The sequence below is a fragment of the Pavona decussata genome, unplaced genomic scaffold, assembly GCF_977016875.1.
Source record: "Pavona decussata unplaced genomic scaffold, jaPavDecu1.1 SCAFFOLD_391, whole genome shotgun sequence".
NCBI lineage: Eukaryota > Metazoa > Cnidaria > Anthozoa > Scleractinia > Agariciidae > Pavona > Pavona decussata.
This window is the reverse complement of record NW_028145763.1, coordinates 420001-445735: the sequence shown is the minus strand read 5'-3', so window position 1 is coordinate 445735 and position 25735 is coordinate 420001. Positions and strand designations below refer to the sequence as shown.

General features: G+C 38.4%; 1 protein-coding gene across 1 annotated transcript in view; it reads right to left on the bottom strand.

Moving 5' to 3' along the window:
• The window catches only part of LOC146451225 (uncharacterized), a 91075-nt gene that overhangs the window by 6182 nt on the left and 59158 nt on the right, over window positions 1-25735 (bottom strand). The window contains exons 3-9 of the mRNA XM_085099322.1: window positions 10642-11194; window positions 7936-7979; window positions 7006-7050; window positions 6752-6796; window positions 5106-5204; window positions 4790-4885; window positions 39-134 (exon numbers count right to left, since the gene is read on the bottom strand). Of these exons, the coding sequence (XP_084955448.1) occupies window positions 39-134; window positions 4790-4885; window positions 5106-5204; window positions 6752-6796; window positions 7006-7050; window positions 7936-7979; window positions 10642-11078 (862 nt within the window). The 5' untranslated portion in view covers window positions 11079-11194. The remainder of the gene's footprint in view (window positions 1-38; window positions 135-4789; window positions 4886-5105; window positions 5205-6751; window positions 6797-7005; window positions 7051-7935; window positions 7980-10641; window positions 11195-25735) is intronic.

Sequence of the window (25735 nt, the reverse complement as noted above, 5' to 3'; positions counted from 1 at the left end):
TAACAACGAGTTCTGGTCAGAGAATAACATTGTCTTACCTTTCGACGAGTCATCATCAAGCTTGAAATTCTCCTCACCAGCTGGTGTGATGGCACCTTCACTTTTCGCTTTTCTTTCACTGCTTGCTAGGGATTCTGGGAAATGCAATCGAATACTTAATCAGTATACTAAGGTTACAAAGGCGACGGCTGATCAAGACCCGGAACTGGATTTGTTTTAGTTATTGACTTAGATCTTGAAGCGTCAATGTTTTGGTGAACGCTAAACGAACAATTGTTAGAAATAAATAAATAAATAAATAAATAAATAAATAAATAAATAAATAAATAAATAAATAAATAAATAAAGAAAGAAAGAAAGAAATAATTGGAAAACGATAAACATTATAAGAACTAACAATAATAATAATAATAATAATAATAATAATAATAATAATAATAATAAAAATTATGCAGGATGACCATTTCAGTAATGAAAACTGCCATCAACATGGATCCTGCAGCGTTTAAAAAAAGAAAAAAAAAGAAACTAGATCTAAAAAAGCTATATAAGAAAACAAGAAATCATCCATATAAGAAAAGAAAAAAGGACTAAAAATAGAATTCACATACAATCATTAAAAATATCTGCGCCTTTATAAAAAAACCCCCACTCTTTCAGTCGATTCCAGTTTAACCCTATCAATAACTAGTTTGTTCTTATTCCTAACATCATAATCAATATCATGTCGTTTAAGTTGAAAATAGTTGGAAAAATAACTTGGGGCCGTTCCCGTGAGGCACTTTTCAACTAGTTTAACAATGTGGTTTTCTCTTCTTCTCGTCAGAGTATCCCAACCAAGACTTGTAACCATCTGTTCGGTGGACAAATGGGCAGTATTCGAGACTATTCAACCACCTCAACTTTGTTAACATTAGTTTCATTATCAATATTTTTTCTAAACCGGGAGTGGTGCTCCGCAGTTAGAAAGAAAGACTAACAGAAAGAAATAAACAAATAGACCAGAGAAATGAGCGCTCTTAGAATGCATCATCCCTGTTCCTCTGTACTCCAAGAGATTCAGAAGACGCTTGTACGTAAAAATACTCAAACTTGTTGGTGGGTTATCAATGAATACAATACACTATCTCAACTGCTTTCCTGAAACTGTAAAAAGCTTCTTCGAAAGGCCTACATGCATGCAAAAGTTATTCGTTTGCTGCGTTTTTGTGGTTCGGTAATTATCAGTTTCAGCTTCAGTTCCGTCTAATCTTTCTCACCTTTGCTGCATAACTACGTAGGAGAAGATCATGAAACTGCGATTATCATCAATCATAATTACGTCCGCCACGAGGGAGGGGACGTCTCTAGGGTAAACATTAGTCCAATGATCACTGCCAGTGTGAAGTCACGTCATAGACATCAATGACTTTCAAAATGTCGGACAAATGTCGTGTTCGTTATTTTGCAAAAGATTTTAATTTTTCGGAGATTTGGATGGTTCTTTTACCTTATTCGATATGACACAACTTTTGAGAAACAAAAAAGAATTATCTGGGATAATTGTTTGTAGGATAACAGTTTCAAAAGCTTTATATGATGAAAGAAAGGCCACTTCCAAGTGGTTAATACGTCGGCAGAGTTTGTGCGGTTCTAATCGGTTTCGGGAAACTCACGAGGTGATGCGGCGACATTCTGATCCAATGATAGGAGGTTTGGTATGTGATATCTAGATCTTAGTGTGTGCCAAGTTTCAAAACTCAAGTGTGTTTGGTTCGTCTCATCAATCCCTTCAAAGTCAATGTAACGTAGTGTGGAAAGGAAAGGAAATGTTATCCTTAGGCTACGAGCTTACAACGAGTCATTGCTGCAACGGGTTGGCACTAGTGATCATCAGTGGTAAGTTTTCGATATTTCCTTATTTATTTTTTTCATGTTTTGTGTATGAATCCCTGGCGTCCGATGAGAAAATCGTAGTAAAAATATCTATAGGACTGATTTGATACAAAATTTGACCAGGTAAGGTTATGATACACTCATCACAATCATGTTGCACTTTTCAGCAATCTGATTGGTCCTTTATGGCAAGGTATAAGACGTAAGATACCGTTACTTTCCTTTTTGGTTTAGATGATCGAGGCTAATGGAAATTTTGTTTTGTGAACCTAACGTCACAAACAACGACGCTACTCCCGTAACTACTGTAACTATACCTTACGTAAGGGGCACTTCTGAGACTATCGCACGGATTCTACAACCCTACAATATCCGTGTAGCTCACAAACCTATAACCACTTTACGACAACTACTGACGAAAGTAAAGGACAAAGAAGAACCGAACCGCAGACAGGGAGCAGTTTACAAGATCAAATGCTGCGACTGCCAGGCCACTTATATTGGTGAGACCGGCAGAAATTTAAACGTACGACTGACTGAACACAAACTAGCAACTAGAAATGGTGATATGAACAATTACATTGCTGAGCACCATTTACAAACGAACCACAGAATCAAATGGGACTCTGCCAAGTGCATTACCTACAGTACAAATGACTATCAACGACTCACTCTGGAAAGGTGGTTTACTAACTTAGAACAAACGCCACTCAACCGCTGCCTACAACTACCTGCACCATACAAACGACTTATTGACAACATCAACGAAACAGACAAACAATAGACATTTTACTAACAATAGACCCACGGACTTTTTGACTAACAAAAGACGGATCGAAAAGCACCAATCGCTTTTTACAGTCTTCACAGCCAATAACATCACGGCCTACTGACAAACGACCAATAACATCTGGACTTCGTTGACCAATCAGGTTTACAACCAGAGACGTATATACCACCTACTGACGTTCCACAATTCACTTGACTCTGAAGATGACTTCCGCTCAGGTTGTCGAAACGTCCGTCAAAGTCACTACAAACAGTTCTTCTCAGGACTACACTCCCCCGGATGATCATAATTTACGTACTTAGGAAATTTTGTTTATCAAGAAAGCTGTGCGTATAATCCTCAGAGAGCAAGGCTCTAAACCAACGATAAAATAGACTTTAAACATATCCTGGACTAATAGATAAAAAAAAAAACTGATATTTAATTTCATAGCAGACCATACAGAAATAAACTAAACAACTAAAAATTCGCACAATCAAGCGTTCTGCATAAGCTTTGTTTTGACGAAAATGAAATCACACTTCAAATTTTTACATTCGCTTTTAAAGAAAGTTGTGTTTGTTCTCTGTCAAGATTGTCACAAATCAATGCTAAAATTAGAGAAATGGACGTGTATAAGAAGAATTTTGTCAGAGTTTACTGCTGTTTCAACAGAGGTTGTCCAACACAGTCTATCGTTGGCATATACAGTTGTTTCGACAAAGGTTGTCCAAAAAAAGCGTAAAAGAGTACGCGATAATGCCGAAAGGTGGTCTGGGAAATACCCAATAGATTTCAATAAAAGCTGAGAATCCATAATGCCTCGACCGAACAGCGAGTACTCGACATGGTGGGCAATATGGATTCTCAGTTTTTATTGAAATCTATTGGGTATTTCCCAGACTACCTTTCGGCATTGTCGCGTACGCTTTTACGCTATTTTTGGACAACCTTTTGTCGAAACAACTCTGTGTTGCGAGGCGTTTGTTTGACTGTTTAAGCTAAGAATCATATTTTCTTAAATGAAGTTAAATGGAATGAGATCAGAAAACAAAACTCCAAGGGAAAAAATAAGCATGGACCGTAAGACTGACCTCAAAAGACGGCTCTGCAGTTAGCAATATTTACCGCCCAAAGTGAGACCACGTAGTCTTCTTTGAAACTCAGATACTTGACGCTACTTTCAATTAAAAACGTTTCACGCACAAAACTCGATAGCTGTAAAAATATCTTTCATCTAGTTTTTTTCCTGTTTTCATTGTTACTTATACTGTTTTTGGAACATATAAAAGCGAATTTGAGGTTTCAAATTGAGCTTCCACGAAGGAGATAGGCCTGGTTTGTGGCCTTCATTCTAGCCTGTAGAACAAGGTTATTTTATGCGCTCAATCATAAAGAAAGAACGGCTAAGTCAAGTCCAGTCATGTCAAGTTTATTGAGTGAGCTACGCTAAGCTTTAGTGAGACAGCTCAGCAGTTTTAGCCTGTTTACTGTCTACCTAAACGCAAAGGTACTAAACAAGAGCTTTTTTGGTATTTTTCATAACGGTTTCGTTTACTACCGGCTAACCCACTCCAGCAATTGTTTTAGAAATTATTGCCTGCTTCTGTTTTCGCGAGTGTTCGATTATTTTTATGTTTAAGTTAAATACTCAGCAATTCATGGATAATTGTCAGCTGTAAGTAAGATGTTGGACAAAGATAAAAGGTACAGTATTGAGCTGTACTTTTAAATTAATTTCACAGAGTTCACTCAAAACTTGCCATTGCGAACAGCATTGCATATTGCGCAGCAATATCGAAGTAGAGATACGAATTGAGTAAACACTTTTCATCCCATAACAAATAAGTACATAAATAAACTGAAAGCCAACAAATAAACCATCTGTAAAAACAAAACTAACAAGCAAATAGTGACAACAACAAACAAAACAAAATCAAAAATCAAGAGAAAGTTTCAAACCAATCTGGCGGCTCTACATTTAGGGGAGGAAAGGGAAGGGTTTGCTGTTAAGAGTCGTTTCCTGTATCTTCATCCATGCACCGAGCTCAGTTCTCTTTCAACTTTGAAGATTATCAGAGAACAGTTTTTCTGTATAACTACGACCTCTGGTATAAGAATAACATAAAACCTCCTGACCCTCACCTTTCGAAGTGTCATCATCGAAATGCCAAGTCTCCTCACCAGCTGGTGTGACGTCACTTTCAGTTTTGGCTTTGCTTTCACTGCTTGCCATGGATGCTGCGATATCAAATATTTTATCAGGATACTCAGCTTATAAAGTGTAACTGTAAGTTACATGCTAAACTATGACTGGACACACACTGTACTTGATGTTAAGAGGCGTTTGCTGTATCTTCATCCATGGACTTTAGTCAGTCCTCTTACAACTGTGAAGATTAACATTGAACAGTTTTTCAGTCTAACAACGAGTTCTGGTTAGAGAATAACATTGTCTCACCTTTCGATGAGTCATCATCAAGCTTCAAATTCTCCTCACCAGCTGGTGTGATGACACCTTCACTTTTCGCTTTTCTTTCACTACAGCTTGCTAGGGATTCTGGTAAATGCAATCGAATACTTAATCAGTATACTAAGGTTAAAAAGGTGACCGCTGATCAAAACCCGGAATTGTATTTGTTTTAGTCATTGAAATAGAGCTTGAAGCCTCAATGTTTGCGTGAGCGTTAAACGAACAATTGTTAGAAATACTTATTAGATAAATAAATAATTAAAAAACGATAAATATTATAAGAACAATAATAATAATAATAATAATAATAATAATAAAATAGTAATAATATTATTATTATTATTATTATTATTATTATTATTATTATTAATATTATTATTAATTTTATTATTATTATTATTATTATTATTATTATTATTATTATTATTATTATTATTATTATTATTATTGTTATTATTATTAAATTGTCCAGGCCAACCCGGAAGTGAAGTTTTTTAGACTAGTCCGCAAAGCCTGGAAGATCGAAAACTGAAAATAAAACTATTTGTAGTGATCCTAAAATAAACAACTTAGACACATTCAGATTCAAATTAAAAGTCCAAAGTATTTAAAGAATAATTCTTTTCAGTTTATTTCTAAAACAGTTTGTACCAGCTCTGTAGTTCCCTTGTTTGTGTGTCCAGAAAGATCCAAAGGCTTATTGATTTGTAACAAGTAGATTTGCGAAGGAGGCCGTTTTTAAAATCAGTACCCCAAAGGGCAATTTCCTTCTATCCTTCCTTCTATCCAAAAAATTTTGGATAGAGACAGGAGCAGTTCAATAAAAACGTTTATGGGTCAACAGTAACAACCTCAGTTAACCTGTACAAATCGTAGAGCGAGAACCAATTGGCATGAGCTAGTACCTTATCACTGGGCTTGTAACAATCTAAACCGTGAATTATCTTGGCAGCACGTACGTGGATTTTTTCAAGCTCGTCAAAGAGGGTTTTTTTTTACAGGAACACCATCGGATTAACGCATAGGTCACGGAAAGGAGAATGATTTTAAGATTTAAGACAGCTCTGACTGTGGTAAGTAAAAGTATAAAAACTTCAAAAGATTTTGTTTCTGGTGATAGACTTAATTAGTTCGGCAACGTGAATCTCCCAATCAGGTTCATTGTCTAATTCAACACCTAAGCATCTGGTGGGCTTGACTTGATTTACAACTTTATCTCCTATTTTGATTTCCTAGATCGGACCGATGAAATGACCACGCATTAAAATTATACACTCGGGTTTCCCACAGTGGGATAACATTCGATGGCGGCAGCACCAGGTGTGAAACGTATGAAGGGTGTCATTTCAAAGAACGTGCAGTGACCATGTCTGGCGAAGGTACTGACCCATAAATGGTTATGTCGTCAGCAAACATGTGTATTTCACTATCGCAATCATGGAACAAAGGTACAATGCACGAACGAAAGATTAACGAAGAAAACGCTAAGAAAAGAAATTTTCCAAAGTTTCGCCCACAATACAGCAGAGCTAAAGGAGCCTTATGTAGCAAAGTGGACTGAAACATAAAAAGTTCTGTGATGCAAGCCGGATCATGGTTGCGTGTGCATTAAAAAAAAAAGAAGTTCAAAATACCTCGATTAGTTTCCTCTACTGGTGATGAAAGAGTCGCTCCCGCACCTGTGAAAGAAATTTAAACACCAATATGAGTGAAAAGGGGAGGACTGTAGACTAAAACATAAAAATGAAATAAAGAGTGAATGGCTTTCCTGCCATTTTAGTGTGTGCTCAGCGTGGCAAGGAGTGTACTCTTTGGAAAGTTTTGTGATAGAAGAGAATTGAGTGTGCATTTTAAAAGAAGACACGAGAGTCAGAGACTTTCATAATACCTTGAATAGGTTCCTGTATAGGTGATGATTCAGTCATTCTCGCAACTGTGAAAGAATTTGAAGCGACAATATTAGAGAACAGGGGAGGACTGAAAGATAAAGAATTAAACGAAGAGTGAAATGGCTTGCCCGCCATTTTAGTGTGTGCTTAGCGTGGCAAGATGTACCCTTTGGAAAGTTTTCTGATAGAAGAGAGATTAGTGCGTATTTTAAAAGAAGATAGGAGAGTAAGAAACGTACATAATACCTTGCATAGTTTCCTGTATTGGTAATGATTCAGTCACTCTCACACTTGGCTTGCCTGCCATTTTAGTGTGTGTTCAGCGTGGCAAGGAGTGTACTCTTTGGAAAGTTTTCCGATAGAAGAGAGTTGAGTGTGCATTTTAAATGAATGAATGAATGAATGCATGAATGAATGAATGAATGAATGAATGAATGAATGAATGAATGAATGAATGAATGAATGAATGAATGAATGAATGAAAACTTTATTTAAGTGTCTATGTTTTTAGCCATAAGCTAATGGGGGACACTGCAAAATAATATGTCAAATTCCAGATACAAAGCACTAAAATAAAATAAAAATAGAAATAAATAAAGGAAGGGGAGGGGATTGAATCTTTGAAATAAAAATTGTCGTTAGAGTGTAAGCTCGATTTCCACGAGTTTGGATAAGTAGCCGGTTTAATACAGTTTCTTAATTTCTGAATCTTTGAAATAAAAATTGTCGTTAGAGTGTAAGCTCGATTTCCACGAGTTTGGATAAGAATTAACAGCCTCGAGTTTGGATAAGTAGCCGGTTTAATACAGTTTCTTAATTTCTGAATCTTTGAAATAAAAATTGTCGTTAGAGTGTAAGCTCGATTTCCACGAGTTTGGATAAGTAGCCGGTTTAATACAGTTTCTTAAATACAACAGAATAGCACTCACCTGTGTCAGTTGGGACTGTTATTTCACCTTTGTCTTTAGCTCGTCTAGAAAGAAACAATACATTTGTACGATAAGATACTTTCTAACCCAATTAAGTTCGTACACCATTGAAATTGCTGCGCCCACAAATACTGCATCTCTTACTTCTTCTACAACTTAGCTTTCAAAATCTCAGACAGTAAGTGTGGACACTATCCACAACATAGCATCCAGTGTTGAAGTAGCGCATCGGTTCATTTTCTGTCTTCTGGTGGTCCATCTTATAATATCTTTATTTTTTCTTCGGATTGTCTTCAACTGAGATACTAAAACTATAGTAAGAGCTGCGGTTTCCCTGCTTAGCTTCGATTACTTGAGAAGCAGCTACGAGGTTTACTCTACAGTACTAAGAATGTTGCTGTATTTCAGAAGAAGTTTTCTCCTCTTTGCTGTCTGCTTTCGCCCTGGGACGAAGAAACTAGACCTTGTACCTCTGGCATTTTGTAACGAGTGCCGGCTGCCAAGGTAGCCAAGTTTCTCCCCCAGCTTCCCGCGCTAGCACAGCCTGTTGCTAGTTTTTGATCCACGCATCGATTCCAAGTAATCAACAAGTGCCTTTAAAGTCGCCGAAATAAGCCAAACTCTTTTCAGCATATTGGTTAGAAAAATCTCTCGTTACAGCACATGCGTACGTATAAAAAATAAGCAAACTAAAATAACAAATTAACCTTGTTTTTGTTTTGTGTTGATTTTTTTTGGAAGATAATCTCTGACCAGAGTTCGTTGAATTAACGACACAAGCGAGAGGTGATCAGATATACCCTGTCATTAATCAGGTTACCCTGGGTGCTAGAAAAAGTGACAAATTGTACCGTTGCGCAATGATGTACAAGTAACGGTTGATAACTCACGTGTCCCAGACATATCACCCCTTTGTGGATGGGCAGTGAACAGGTTATATTTGCTCTCTCGCGTCATTCATAAACATAGGGAAGTTGTCATTGGTAAATCTGGTCTCTGATTTTGCAAATGTTGAGAACAGGCCTTTTTCTCTGTGCCTGTAAACAATCTGATAACAATCCTTTTTTTCTCAGTGTGCGAGCGGGCTGAATTCTGTAAATCATGCAATCTGATTGGTTCCGACATCGGACGGAGTTTTTCCGTCTTGTCCATGAACCCTGAGCGGATTTGTTGCGTAATCTGTTATAAGACCTAGGCCTTGTTCTCTTGGTTGGTACGTAATGGGAAAAACTGTGCCCTCTGTCTTGAGTACGGCCGTTGAGCGGTACAGTTTTGTCCAATACGGACCTCCCAGCCGGTGAATGACATAAATGTATGGTTGCACGTAGAGCTGACAGTCTTGTCTTTTGCTAAGATTCATGCTGGTTAACTAAAAACACGATTAAAATGCGGGTCATTTCAGTTGTTAAATTGTTGAAAATAGTTTTGCGGAAAAGGCTGAAAATAACATTTGCGAGCATCTTGTTCGCCAAATTTTCTGGGTGGGGACAAGGGATGCCCCATAGCGATGCGCGCCTTTGTAGCTAAACCCCTGCAAGCGAATACTACGAAATTAAATGGTCTAGCTACGCCCCTGTAATTAAGCAAACAATATTATATATGAACAAAATCGCAAAATGGTAAATACTGAAATGAATTACAATTGTCTAACAAAGAACACTTGAAGGGTAGAATTTTTAAAGAGCATCATCGATTACTTTAGCTTTATATGGAGATTAAGTAAGTTTCAGACTACGTTTACACTAGAGGAGATTTTTCCGGACTCACAAATCTTTCCGTATTTATTACATTTAAGGGTAATCGGATTCGCAGGCGTTTATTTTAAAGAGTATTAGAATTCCCAATCGTTTATACACAAGACCCCCCACACAACGATAAATCCGAGGAAATTCATACAGGAACGGTTACCAGGAAGTTTGCCGTTTGCTTGTCCTTGTTGGACATCAACAAAATGACGCCCAAAAAGAGGCCGGGAACGGTTTCAGATGCCACAGAAACGTTAGTTGGACAGATGATGAAGTAGAACTACTTCTGAGAGTGGTCCGTTCGTATTCTTCCTAAAAGAATTTCAATGCGTTAGAATGAGAGAGCGTTAGAGCACTTACGAGGATATCAGAAATGAGTTCCGGTAAGTTTGTATGGACGTCAGCCTCTCCACCCATGGGAGATATACAAGCAAAGACTTGCGAGAAAAGTACAAAAAAGCTGTCGACTAGGTATGATCACAAGCGGAAAATTATCTGGATATGTCGAAAGAACTGTTTACTCTACAAAACATTGCAGATTTATCAGTAATAGGATACAAAGTACTCAATTTAGATTTTGGATTCAAAATCTCTCGGAGACGCGACCAAACTGGGACATTTCTCAGGATTCGGATCCAGCCATCTACGTGTAAACGGCAAAACGATTCCGGTACCAAAATGTTCCGGATTCGTCAGGAATCCGGAAAAATCCCCTCTAGCGTAAATGTAGTCTCAGTAAGAACTCTCAAACATGTCTGCTGTGGGAAACATTGCTAAATATCCAAAGTTCTCTATTAAAAAGAGGGCAAATCTAAGAACTGAGGAAAGACCGGTACGTTGGCTTAGTAGCTACACCTAGAAAAACCTTTCACTTAATTGTCAGAACCCGAAATGCAACACCTCATTGAATCATGTCACACTTAAATTACCAATAATTTTAAAACTTCTCAACATCACCTACCTTATCTGATCCATTTTGTTGTCAACTTCTTCCTTATTGGCGATAGTCACGTCCAATTTCCCTCTGAATCCAATTTCTTTTAGTTTTATTTCTAATTTTTTTTTCACTTTCTCCCTTTCAAAGTCCTTAACAAATGACAGGAAAATGTCTTTCATATGGAAATCCAACTCCACAATCATTATGGTCGAATCAGCTGTAATTTTCCTTACTTCAAGTCCCGGTCCTTTCAAGGCGTCTTTTACTGCCTTCGTAACTTCCGTCGGATTTTTTTTATGGAGGACTGCCACACCTAGGGGAGGCATTACCCCACCCTTAGCACCTGCCGTCCATTTGCTGTCACCAATTTTAAGGGAGAACGAAAATGAAAATTTAGGTTCACTGGCTGACGCTGATAAACCAACGGTAGGCTTGGTTCCCGGTCCAGAAGTTTCAGCCATTGCGTTTGGAACGTCTTTATCCTTAACTGTTGCTCTTGACAGTGCTGATCACAAGATTGCCCGCTGACAGGGTAGACTACTCCCTCTTGCTGCTATAATCCAATGCTCTTTACAACCTTGGAGAAAGAAGGTGCAGTTGTTCTATGGGCTTGTTTTTTCATGGCAAGTAGGTGACGATAAACGTGTGTCGATCAAAACAAAAGCAAATGTTTGAGTCGATCACGTTTATATTCGCGTGGGCTTCTATTTTTGTTTAATTAAGATTCTCAAAACTGTAAGACAACTAAACAGTGTAATCTTATTGTGACTGTTATTATTTTAGTTTGTAATTCGTCGAATGTAAGTATGTAAGTATTTTTTGGTTATGACATCGCTGTTCGTCCGTCCATCCGTACGCAGCACCACAGGACAACCAATGCGAATGCACAGTCAGTATGTGAAACCTGTGCTGCCGCCCGCGTTTGTTTGGCGGGAAGTTGCATGGCCAACTGCGTCAATAAAGACAACAACAACAACAACAAAATCAAACAAACAAAACCAAACCAAAAAGAAATTTTGAAGACAACAAAAAACTAAGACAATTCACGTTATTCATTGAGTATGTCAACAAACGTGGAAAAGACGCACAGCCTCATTCTCTCCAAATGAGTATTTTTTGTTTTTGCCTTTTACGTTGCCACTTGGCCATAGATATAAAAGTCAAGAGAATACGTGGCAGTGATGTTACAACTGGCCGGTGATGTAACAAGAGGTCCAATGGCAGTCTTGAGTCTAGCGGGTATAGAAAAAACTAAGTAAGTCATTATTGTTTCACTTTGATGTAACAGTAAGAGCAGTCCATGATACTCTGTCTATGAACACAAATTTTAATTAACGCAAATTCCATTCCTTTTATCATTTTTTAGGAAACAATGCAAGGAACATGGTTTTCAATAATGTACTGAGTGTTTACATTTGCATTTTTATTTATTTGTACGTATATACAGATTGTGACTTTGGGTATCTGATATCCGCAAAACATTCCGTGTGAACGCCTTCTGGAGTTCATTTTTCACTTGGCTCAGTTTTTTTTTTTTTTTTTTGTTCTTTGCCGTGTACCAACTGATTTCAGGGAATTGTATTTGCTGCCTCCCTTGTTTTAATTAGCTGAGATTAGGAAAAACCGAAATCACGGCACATGATAATTCTTCGAATTGTAGCCTCCAAATAAAAAAAAAACAAGACGCCTATGGGCGTTTGCGCGGGATGAGTTGGTGTATGTTCAGCAGTAAGTGCAGGTGGAAACGTATCTTCCCTTCGCGATGGAGCTAATGGAATGGTTTGAGTCACAAAGATAGCGTTACCGGATTGTTTTTCTACGATAACATGATGACCACACACATTTAGGCCTGACTCACGTTTTCTATTCTGGTAAGATAATGTCATTAAGTGTAAGATTGCATTTGAACTGTCCTAATGAAAATTGACAAAATGCTAATTGACAATCAAACCTTTATTTTTTTGTGAAGTGGATTTCCAGTAGCGTTTAGGCATAAGTTCGACAAAGTGATGTGATGTGTGTTTAAATATCAATGACCTTTTCTCCTCGCATTGTGCTTCAATCTGTCAAACTAAGCGTGATTTCTTCGCCGGGAACTTTCCAATTTCAACCTTTTAAACTGTCGAGTACCTCTTAGAAGTTATTCGTTCGATTTACCGCTTCAAGGGGGTTAATTTTCTTTCTGAAAACGACATATTTGAATCTAAAACATGTAAACAATATGGCCGCGAATTTGAAAGACTAGTGGCTACAGATAGGGATGAGTCGATCCCCTCCCCCCCTATTCAGAAAATGGATTCTGATTGGGCCTTTTTCGTTGAAGACAATGAAAACAATAGAAGACAATTATATCCCCTCTAGGAGAGAACAGAATTTAATTCATGCTCAATTAATTTATTTATTGCAATTTGTGACTACGAGGATGAATCAAAGTGAGACTATCGTTAACTCGTGGATATGACGATGGAGGGGGCCGTTGATGCCATGGGTTCACCTAAAAGGTGTCTTTTATTTATAATAGTTTGGAATGGTCTTTGAAATGTAATAGTGACGGTGATGTCATTGCGGGACATTGCGAAGACGCTCTTAGGGCTCTTCATGCGTTCGCCTCCCATGGATGAGGGGGGCGGGGAGAGAAATGCGTTTCGAGCGCAAGGAGGGTCTTCGCCATTACATTACCGCGGGAACGCTTGTCGGAAATTTTGAATGAAACGCTTAAGCCAGCTGTGAGTCGCTTGAGTTTTGATACCATTTGTAAACCTTTTAAAAAATATATTTTTAGATTTGATCGCGGGCAATCCTAAGCGAGATCTTTACGAGCAAATTAAATGGCTTTTTAGCCTAGAAGACCGTAAGCGAGACCCAGATCCGGAGTTTTTACCCTAAGCGAAACGAGCGTCAGCCTACGGAAATATAATTGTTGATCATTGTTATCAGCGCTGTAATTACCACTTTCTGCTTTATTTTCCTGTAAAAAAAAAGCCACACTTAAAGAGATAACAAAGACATTTGAGGGTCACAGTTGCCTTTCAACACCGTTTAGGAATACTTGTACTATTAATATCGGTGGAACAAATTTACACATCCGTGGTTACGGTAAAATTGCCCGTCTCCGATTTCATTTCGTCTTTCAGTGCACTCGCCGTTTTCCAGAGCCGTTGGCTATCCGTTCGGTAGCTGTCCGCTGTTGGATTACTTTTATCGTACGCAGCGAGATCATTTACTGCATCGAATTCGCTTTCGGTAAGCTTCGCGAGCTACGACTGAGGGACACAACATGTGAATGTCAGTGCGCGTATTTTCCTTTGGTGAAGTCACAATTTAATTTTTGAATTCACGTGCCTTTCCACGTCATGAATTTATTTATTTTTGTGTTTTACAAAAACGGAGCAAGCTTTTAATAAGCTGTATCATTATGGAAGTGTTCTGTTGCTGCTTTAAAATGAGCAAGATATAAAAAATAAATGCTACAGCTGTCGGAAAACTATTTACATGTAAGGAAAATAATTTGAATATCCTTCAGAAAATAGGGCCTTGAGCCTTGTGTGATCGAAAGCTGAAACGCAAAATCTTCAAACTCAAAACCGATCCATTCGACCAAACATATCGACCGAAAAAGTCAGATCTTTACGAAATCTTTTGGTATTTCATTTCGATCAGACACTCGGCGCTAGCTTGTCCAGCAGTGATCGATGTTGTTTACAATTTTATTGAACGCTTTGTTACAGATTTATTTTGACTACGCAACAATACTGATGAGGCTTTTTTTATGTTTAGTAGTCCTTCTATTAATAAGATAGAGACGACAATTACTACCCGCCTCTACCGAAGATTTGTCACGTCTGACTTGCAGTCTAGCTGTATGTACACATTCTTACTGTCATATACTACGAAAAACAGGAGATAAATGTTTTCTAAACTCAGAGGAGCTCAGTACGTTTTTCCTTAAATAATACACAATAAAAAAAAAAGATACCCGACCCAAACCTAGACACAGCCTGACGTGCGGGCATTCCGCGTAAAAAAAGATACCCGACCCAAACCTAGAGACGGCCTGCCCTGCGGGCATCCCGTCTAATAAATTAATTGGCAGATTTGTGACTACGACGAAGAAAAAAAAAAACACGATGCCTATACTGGCATTTACGCGTGATGCTAGGGCTGACCCATTTATTCCAACTGTATGCTTCGCAGATTTATAAAACTATCCTTGCTAATGGAATAGTTTGAGTCAGGACGATCGCGTTACGTTGTTTCCCTTGTGTTACGCGACTCAGGGTTACACCGGAAGTTTTTGAAATTCCATTACGATAACGTAAGCTTCTCAATGACTTCTTTTCAGTCTCGCATCGTGGTCTAAAACTATGAAACAAAGCACGATTCCTTCGCCAGGAACTCTCCAATTTCCACCGTTTTAAATGTCGAGTGCTTCTAAGAGGTTATTCTTTCGATTTACCGTTTCAAAATGGTGAAACTTCCGTTTAAAAACGGCACACTTGAGTCCACAACATGTTAACATTATGGCGCCACAAATCGTTAATTCGGTTTAACAAATAAATCAAATGATACTTTGACGTCACACAGGTAGGGGTGAGTGCGTCCCCTCCCTCGCGATATAAGCGACAAGAATGGATTTTGATTGGCCTGCTTTTGTTGAAGACAATCAGAACAATACATCCCGAGTAGGAGAGGGGAGAGTTCAATGAATAAATTAATGTACAGATTTGTGGCTACGACGAAGAAAAAAAAAAAGAAATCGACCCGTTTTTAGACATGGTATGCCCCCTCAGGGCATCCCGCGTAAAAAAAAAAGATTCCCGTTTTTTGACACGGTATGCCCCTCAGGGCATCCCACGAAAAAAAAAAAAAAAGAAAGAAACTCGACCCAAACCTAGATACGGCCTGCCCTGCGGGCCGTGTAAATATTTGTATCCAGGGTTGGATGTGTTTCGTAGAGCGTTCAATTCATTTGATTGAAGGGCATTGTACTATAATTCTTTACGGAAGTTCAGGCTTCAGGAAGTTATCATCGCTTATTGCGACAATACTGTTTCGTGTGGTCCAAAGTTATGGGACCACACTCATCAGGCAATTTTTAACGACAATTTTTAACGATTTTATCGAAAAGTTAAACGCTAAAAGATTTTTTAAAAAAAATTTAAAAACTCTAAAAAGCGGACGACGTTTCGGCGTTACTCTACGCCATTATCAAGTCAAAACGATAAAAGTTAAAACAAGAATATATAAAGACGTAAAACAATAAAATATTTGTGTGTCCTATAGGTATAATACCCAAAGCAAAACAACGCAAACCAATAGAAAAAGAAACGAAAGTGTCAAGTGAAAAGTTTGGCGCGAATTGAGTCACTTTGGGTGTTGAGAGAAGGCTTAAAGTAATTTATAAACAGCATCTCGAAAATCAGGCTATTGAACTTGCTTTTGCATTTCTTTAGGACTTTAAAGAGGTGATCGATCTTTGCTTTTTTTGTTGCCATGTTGTGTTTCAAGGTGTTTCCCGAGAGTAGAACAACGGTGTTTACTAATGCGTTTGTGTAAGTGTCGGGCAGTAAACCTGACATAATTTGCATCGCACAAATTACATTGGAATGAATATACAACGCATTGCGTGTTGACGATCGGAGGCTTGTTTTCCTTTACACTCAAAGTTTGCGATAATTTTCTGCTAGTGAAGACGGGTTTTACGTTGACATTGATCATAGATCCCAGAGAATTGATTTCATTGCGGACGAGATCGGGTGATTGTTGATCTTTGAAAGGTAATTTAATGTAAACAGACGGCTCTGAAGAAGTCACGGCGTGCGGCGCTCTATCAGTTTCTTGCATGAACCTATGTATTGTGGAATTGACCAATGTGTTTGGATAGCGCACTTTTGAAAACATGGTGCGTAACTTGTCACATTCTTTTGTAAAGGCTTCTTCAGTGGAAGATAGACGATACGCCATGTATCTGTTGTCCACGTGGCTTTGAAAATGAAGCAGAAGTCTCGTGTCAGTTGGTTTTCTGTAGACCTCTTTTTTAGTGTGTTGCCACATCTTGTGATTACTGTGCCGAGGAAAGGAATTGAGCCTTTATGTTCAAGTTCCATGGTAAAAGATAAGGTAGGGTGGACGCCGTTAACGAGTCGTTAAAAATTACGTGATGAGTGTGGTCCTATAACTTCGGACCATGTGAAAAAGTATTGTCGCAATAAACGATAATAACAGCTGAAGCCTGAACTTCCGTGAAGAATTATATATATCTAAATATATTTTTCACTCGAATTCGCGCGGCTTAGCTCCGCTCGGACCTTCGGCGCGGCCCGACAATTTTACTAACCTCGCTTCGCGAGGAATAAAAAATGGATAAATCCCTTTTCATCCAGTCCGACGGCCGATATTTTTGTCTTCAAATATTACCTCATAAAAGCTGGGAAATTTTAAGCAGACCACTAATTTGTTCGCGTTTGTCCAGGAGTTTGTTCCATTTTGGGTCTTTTCCCTAAATTGCTCTTTAAGTCCCAGTTATTGTCCCATGCAAATTTCAATACACAGCACCTCTCCGTCCTGGAATGTTGAATATTTATACGTAGCAGTAACCTTGCACATTATGTGGTATCCTTCATCTGACTCTTTAAGCGAGAATGTTTTAGGTCTGAAATTGTTTTGTGGCCATGAAGCTTCCTAAAGATTGGATCATATCAGTCTGCGCCGCGTAGTACTGTTTACATAAATAACTACGCTCCAAACGGTGTTGCTGCTAAAGTTAATGACATATTTCCTAGAAATCAATAGTATTAGAAAGACAAAAGTAGACTCGGTGATGGAATCGAAGAAAAGAGAATCAGCCACAAGGAATATTTGCTAGCAATACAAACTAGAAACTTACCGCATTTACCTACTCGTCGGCCTTGCTGAGGAGCCTGACCGTGGCCCTGATAAAATTAAGCGACACGTCTTGAAAGTTCCTGAAAGTATGTGCAACACCCCAGAACTGTTAATCTCAGTACTGAAAAAAAAAGAAGGATAGCAAGCTTGTGCTTTACTACAACTGAAGTTATTTCGACTGGACTTCAAAGAGGGAAGTGGATTTTGCGCCCTTACTGAACATCCGAGTGTCGGTAAGTTATTGTTGATGATTAACGTGACGTGCTGCGAGTATACTGAACCATCATCTCACTTGTTAATAGTCCACTTCTAAGCTTTTTTTTATCCAAATATCAAATAAGTGCCTGCTAGCAGAAGCCTGAATTTCAGCCGCCCTCTGTCGCCTAACTCCGAGATAAACGAATGCATGAAAGACGCCAATACCGTCTGAGTGACGTCACAAAGCAAGTCCACGAAAAGTCCGTAAACACTAAACCGAGTAACCCCAGTATCAGGGCTCTGTAACCGGTAAAAAGAAAAGGAATAAAGGCCAGACAAGAAGGCATTCATCGACTACTGATCAATCCTGGTAATATATTTAAAGTCTCGGGTCACAACCATGCAAGGCATGTGATCAAAACAGAAAAATGCCTAAAACTCAAACGGCGTACACGTGAGAAAATCGAAAACGGCCGATACTCCAGATCACCAAGGCGGCAGAACGGGAGGTTTATCAAGAAGGAATGTTTATGGAGAATCTATAATGCCAACATATTGTAACGAAAGCTAAGCAAGCCAGTTATCGTTCTGACATTTACCTTTTGATGTTATACACTAGCTTCAAGAATTGTTTGCCTCCATAAGGCTACCTCTAAGCAACAGTAAAATTTTCCAACCATTTCAAATACCACCGTTGAGGCTACGCTAGAGCTAGAGATGAACCTGTTAATTGCTCTAAAGGCTATTGCTCCGTTCTCTTTCTCCCTACATTCAACTTTTAACTTTGAAAATACGCTACTCGGCCTCATACGATTACATATACAAAGTGAAGGGCGAGTTGCGTGCAACAGTTATTCGCGTGTTGCCCTTTTATGGTCCAGTAATTATCATATCGTAAACTTCCGCTTCAGCACTGTTGGGCTTTTTCCCTGAAACCCTTCTGACCTTTGCTGTATACCTACATGTACACAGTAGATCATAAAGCTAGCTCCCCGTTATAATCAATCGTAAATAATACCCGCTGATAAATCATAACAAAAATATTTATAGAACTGATTTGAGACAAAATTTCACCAGTTTAGGGATTTTATGATACACTCACCACAGCATGTTGCAGTTTTCAGCAATCTTATTGTTTAATTGTTCAAAATCTGATGTAAGATACCATTATCTCCCTACTTAGAAAGGCCGCGAAGTTTCAAATTGGTATTTTCAGTAAACTCTGACTCAGCATCCTCAAATTAAACAGGATTCCGTGGGCTCCTAAATCATTAATCCCGCTATAAAATCCCGTCGACGAGTTCTTGATACATTCTTGATATATTTCGTGGAAAAATTGTTCCATAGGTTCCGCCAAAAGTTTGAAGTAACCAAGAAATGGTTATGTTTCTTCAGCGGTTTATTCAATTTCATACGTCGAAAGGAACGTTAACTATAATCCCCCAGTCTATATCACAAGCCCTGCTCAACCATCTGAACTTAATAAATATTGTGCCTTCTGCAGAACGAACGAAAACATCCTGTTTTTAGCAAACTTTGGCTTGCTAAATATTAACCCATTAAAGAGGTCAAGGGAAAAATCCCTTTACCAGTTGTCTCGGTATATTTGTGTTCAGACACTGAGCGATGAAAGAAATCCTTCATTGTACCCAATCAAATTCCTCACCACTGTAAACAAGGGCCATTTGTTGTTTTGTTTGCTGCGCGAACTGTGCCGAGAATTGGCGAGCCGGGTGAGCTAATAATTATCGGAAATTGTCAACGTGCCAAATTATCTATGAGAAGGGTAAGGATTGAAAAATGCGCGTTAAGTTGTTGTAAATGAAGACTTGAGATCACAAGGAAGACATTGGTGCAACAGCAAACGAGATCATTATAAAACTTATCAGCATCGCAGGCAATTTTCACCATGAAGCGTGACCATGCAACACAAGAAACCCTGGAATTGCTGAATTCTTTCGGAACATGTAGTACATGCTTTTGGTGTTAAAGATAATCTTAATGACCCGCATAACAAAATGCGGAAACAACTTTGATAGCCTTTATGGTCTGCTGCCTTGATTGACTTATTCTCTCAACATCTGTTTATTTCTGGCATTTAATTTGAATCATCTTTTCATTTGGTTCAGTTTTGTTTGTTCTTTTCGTTGAATAAAATTTCAGGAATTTGTATCCGCTGCTTCAACTGATTTAATTAACAGACATTAGGAAAAACTGAAGTCACGGCACAGGATAACTTTTGAAGCCTCTTTAAATAATAATATTAATTTGGATTGCACGGCCTAATTTTCCTCTTTTCATGGATTTTGACTGGCTATTATCTGCTTTGAGAGTAACAAAGGAGAGTGTTGGGCCATTGAACAGCAAAACGTATCAATATTTTCATTCGAGATAATCTGCTTAACATATTCCTTCGAACCACACTAAACAGACAGTCATTGCATATAGTCTCGGCATTCAGGTACTGACCGATCGGTCACGTTTCGGTCTAGTTAGGCTGGAAACCGGGTGGAACCACCTAGCCTTCCGCTTTATATCCTGCTGGCCCGTCGCATAATATATATGTTTTTTTGTTCCAGTACATTTCGTGAGAGATTATTCTTAGAGCGAAACCATTTCAGAGAAGTTTGAGTCGTTACCGTGGAATGCTATTTGCTTTTCAATTTCGATTGCGTTCATAAGTTGTTGTATATACACCTGCAACTTTGGAGGGTTGTTCCGAAGCTTGCAGGTGTATGTGTAATGTCTAGCTATAAGAAGTACGCGATGAAAGAGCAAATCTTTCATTTCGTCAATGAGACCAAAAAAGGGAGACAAACACAAAAATTGCTCATGCTTTTAACTTGCCTTTTTGTAGAACCAACGCTAGACAATTTTCTGTATCCTATCAAGGACCTAAGTACTTTTTAAATTCTTTAGATAAAGACATACGTAACTCAGTATCAACAGTATCTATTTCCTCCCTTAAATCTAGCCTTAAACATATGTACCGCAAGTACTGTACTAAAATTTTGTCCTTGCATGGCATGTTTATTGATCGTTTGCCGTCTATTCGTTTCAACTGTCATTGTGTCAAGCGTCTCACAGCCTTCCAACATTTTATGTGACAACTCTGTAATGAGGAAGCCTTATTCTATAAGCCCTATGGTTTCTCCTAAGGCTCACCATTTTGTCTCTAATATATATTTTAATGTACTCTTATTTTTTTGTAACTTATGTGGTAAAATAAACAAAGACACATTTCTAAATCGTTGAAATTTGGAGAAATCTACTCGAAGATGCACTTCAAAAAGAAGTTTTGTGTGTGTTTACAAGTCCAATATATAAATGAACAAGGGTTTCCGGCTTTTTGTTCCTCGCAAAAGGAGTATATTTTTTTTATATACAGTACCTATCTTGTACAGAAAGTTTTTTGTAGTGATTTTTCTGGGAGAAATTTAATTTGGAACTCTCTAAGCTTTGACTCTGTTGCACATCAAAATGACAGACAGTTTACTGTTTTCCTAGATCGAATTACATAGTATGTCTCTCTCTTCCAACCACTTTTCCTGTCCCCTTGATGGTATTGAAGCTTTTCTGTTTATTGACGTCGGCCCATGTTATATTATTGATTTACTTAACAAAAAAAAAAAAAGAACAATACAATATTACAATAACAGCCTCCGTCGAGAAGATGATATCTGGTGCAGTTGTCGTTTTTTAAGCCCAGACTACTGATACTTGTTATAACAGCTAGGGAATCATATAATGTTAAAATGGACCGACCTATTTGAGCTGTCATGTCGCTGAATTCAAGCATGTTAAGGCATGGCTCAAGGCCATATCTGGGTAAAAAACAGAATCAATTATAACTCTGCAGAAATTTACTGAAAGACCCCCAAACTTGGCAGCGACACAGAAATTAATGACCTTAACTCACTTTTAGCCTCGAGTCTTGAAAATAGATGTCACGTGACCGGTTTTGATTGTTTCTCTGCCCAAACAGAAAATAGAAAATGGGAAAATGGTTACATATGATGGATATCGATTAGAACGTTTCTCTTAAGGCTGGTTTTCACTAGCGACGGAGTCGGAGTCGTAATCAGAAGCGTAGAGCTTATGATCTAGTGAAAACAGCTTTGCTTAAGCGGAACGTAAGCGACGGAGTCGGAAGAAAATGGAAACGTTCTGATTCTTCTGACTCCGATTCCATCGCGCTTATGACTCCGCTTACGACTCCCATTTTTGATTTTCACTAGGTCATAAGCGCTCTTGCGACTCCGACTCCGACTCCGACTCCGTCGCTAGTGAAAACCAGCCTTTACTGTCTGGTTATGCCTTACATGAATCTGTCCTGAATGGTTGATCTCAATATTTAGTAAACGAATTATTTAAAAAAATAGGTCACGTGACTTATTAAACTTCCTAATAATATTTTAATAAAACCAAAACCTATTCCATTCAGGACAGATTCAGTTACTATACGATAGAAGCTACAACCGCACATGCCAAGCTTCGATTCATAATGAACCATTCTTACCCCATATGACAATTAGTTTTGAGCACAATTGTGACGTCATCAAACACGTGACCACTATTCTTATGCCTTTAGGAATTTAAGGTCGCTGTAATACGTTGATTACAAACTTTTGACCACTCTGGGGATCTTAAAAAACATTGATTTCAAAGAAAGGTAGTTTCAAATTCGCGGGGGGTCTTAAGTTAAGAATAAGCCATGCCTTAACATGCTTGAGAATGCCTCAGTTTTGATCTCCCTTAGTTAACTATTTCTCCGAATATAAAACACCAACTCACAATTCAAGCTATTATGAACCATTTAATATTTCTTGTTCGACAGTCTTACGTCGTCTGTTAGTTCTCGCTAGTTTTTCGGTGCAAAAAAACAAAAAACAACAACAACAACAACAAAACGTAACATTATTTCTTGATCTTTTTCGCTTTGTTGCCTTGTGTATTATTGTTCTACAGGAGTTTATATCTTTTTCGTCAATTGTGAGTTTACCAGGTTTTTATAGCGAGGATAAGCCATGTATATATTTTTATAATTTTGATAGCCTTTCATTAGGAATAATATGCAGAGGACATTACGATCGTGTGTGCATGTAATTTACGCGCTGCAGAAATTAGCTGCTTCCTGCTGGTAGTGTTGACAATGGGAGGAGTTCACCCTCGTATTATAAGTAGCTATTTTTGTTGCGTGTTCTTGCAGCACTGCATTTGGTTAGCGGGAATTGAAAAGAGGCGCCCGTGGCTTAATGAGAAAAAAAGATGAATCTACATCTGTGCCTCAACTCACACGACCAAATGTGCAACACGTAACTTTGCTCACGCGGTTCGTATTGCGAAATTTTATAATTACACTTCAACTGAAAGACTTGTTGGCCAATATTGAGTTTTGAACTCATTTGAATTGAAAAGTTTCATTTACATTGCAGATTAACAAAACGTCCTCTATTTTTTATTTCGTGTGCGAATACTAATGACAAACCGTCTGTTTTTGTTTTTTTCTTTTCCCAGTCTTAATGTCGGTGGAGTTTCCCGTAGTGACTGGGTTTTTATTAAGGATGAAAGAAAAAAATGATGCTTCGAATTAAACATAAAATGCAATGAAATGATTATATTTCTCTCCGATGGAATATTTCTTACTACAAAATTTTCATTTATCATGAAAAGTGTAAAAAAATTAAAGAATTGGTTCATGCTTAGCGTGCATATCTCGAGTTATGGATGCACGCGGGAAGTTTGGAGAGCATGAGACAAGCGTATTCTACGAGAGTCAAGAGTTGCTCGAGGCTACGCTCGAGGTACAGGCTACGCTCGAGGTACGCTCGAGGTACGGCCTCGAGCAACTGTACCTTGTTGAGTGCTCTCCAAACTTCCCAAGGGCATCTATAACTCGATATATACACAGCTAAACTTATGTAACAATTCTTTTATAACATAGTGACAACAAAGTAGTTCGCGAAAAACAGTTTTTTTTTGTGCTTGATAAGAGAAAACAAAGAAAATCACTACTGCATGTGACTGTGGTTTGGATATGTGTTCCTACTTATCATAAAATTTTGTCAACTTTAGCCGCCACGTTTTTTCAACCTACTTCTCAATGTGTGGATATCTGATAAAACAGGCTTTCTCGTGTTTAATATATTACTTACAAAATTCTCCCAATGCGCTGTACATATAAACAAAGTTTCCGTATTGGCTGGTTACAAACGCGCCACGATGGTATGATTTGAACGAGAACGTTTCGTCCGAAATTGCATGCCAATGAAAATTTGTTTCTTCGTATTAGTTTAAAATCAATTTTTGACAGTTACGAAACCGGAAGTGCGGTTGTACATATTCCCTTTGCGACATTACTAAAATACGTACAGTAGCTGCAACTCCTTTCTTTACTGAATATATAGGTTGAAACCATGTCTGTTTTATTGAGCGAACGTGGGCAGAGAAAAGTTGATGCTAAACTTCGGATCAGTCACTCAGTGGACCTGCAACAAAAATACCGCAGCCGATTTCCGTTGCCTGCGCGGCTTGTGAGCAGCGTACTTACAGTGCACGTGAAAATGCCTGGTTACATTTTACAAAATGGCTGCCAAACCAACAACGAAAACGGGGTAAAATCGTCCGCTTCCTCGCTTGGTTACGGCTCTGTTTTAGTCACAGGGACTTAGGGTAATAAACGTAAACATTGCCTTTTAAAGCGGCTGGTTTGTCCGAAGTTGGCGACCGATGTACTGGACTTTTCAATCAGCTTCTGAAGCTTTGTATTCACCATGTATTCAGACGGAGATCTCGAGAGTGGTGGAAGGTGAATTCAACCAAGATTTAAGCTCCAAAATAGAGCTTTTGGTGAGTGATATTTGAAGAAATTTGGGAAGATATGAGACAATTGAGTTCTGTGTTAGGGTAAAGTTTGAATCTCAATTCTTATTTCGAAGACACCTAACTAGAAACATTTTTGTGAGCTCAAAGAAGTTCACTTTCGTTTAGGAACGATGGGAAATGGTTATCTTCGCTTATCGTTTAGTTATTGCGAAATTTGTTTTTACTCCCATAAATACATCTGTAATTTTCGTCCGCCGTTTTTAAATACTGTTCTGAATGAAATATGTTCGATGCTGGTAATAGGGCTTGTCACACATGTCACAAGTTTAGACATCAAACTCGATCAAACCGTAAAGTATCCTACAGAGTTGAAACAAATCGACTGTTGCTCAAATTGGTGAGGTTTAATTAAACACAGTGAGAGTAGAAAAAAAAAAAAACGTGCAAATTAAATAAAAAATACTAAAATTGCAGCCAGGAATGCATATAATACAATCTTAAACGTGCCGTACGCTGACCTGAAAAACATTAAAACACAACGTTAATTATCAAAAACTTATAAAAGATGCTTCTGCTGAAAATCTAAACGCCTATCTAGCGGTTCACAGCTTACGCGTGCTACACTGATGACATGCAACGGACGATCACCTTAGTGTAATATCGTATTTACTCGAATAAGCCCCCCCCCCCCCCCCCCCCCCGGAATAAGCGCCGCACATTGAGCGGAATGGTTTAATATGCGCCGCCCTCGAATAAGCGCCGCAGCTCCGGTGCGGCGCTTGTTTGAGTATTTCCATAAGATGATAAAAATACACTGTAATCGCTGCAATGCGATTCTAAGCCAGGAATGGGAATTGATTTTCATCAATAGTGATGTTATTCAGTTCGAAGTGAGTATATCTTGATGCTCTTTCATTCAGTTCTTTCTTCAAAATGTTCGCGTTCTTCAGTTCTTGCGTGAGGGCTGTAAGCTTCGCCGGTACGACAAGCCCAACCTCCCTCTTTCTCTTACCTGTAACTGTTGCAGTAAGGAGATTGTCAGCGTTTGCTTGTACAAACAAAATGTTTCGGCTTTGTGGTATGAACCTTTTAATAAGCGCCGCACAGGAGACGCGAAAAGTTAAATAAGCACCGCGGCGCTTATTCGAGTAAATACGGTAATCTGTTTCAATGTATGCCGAAAGAATATGATCCAGATTAAAAATTCACA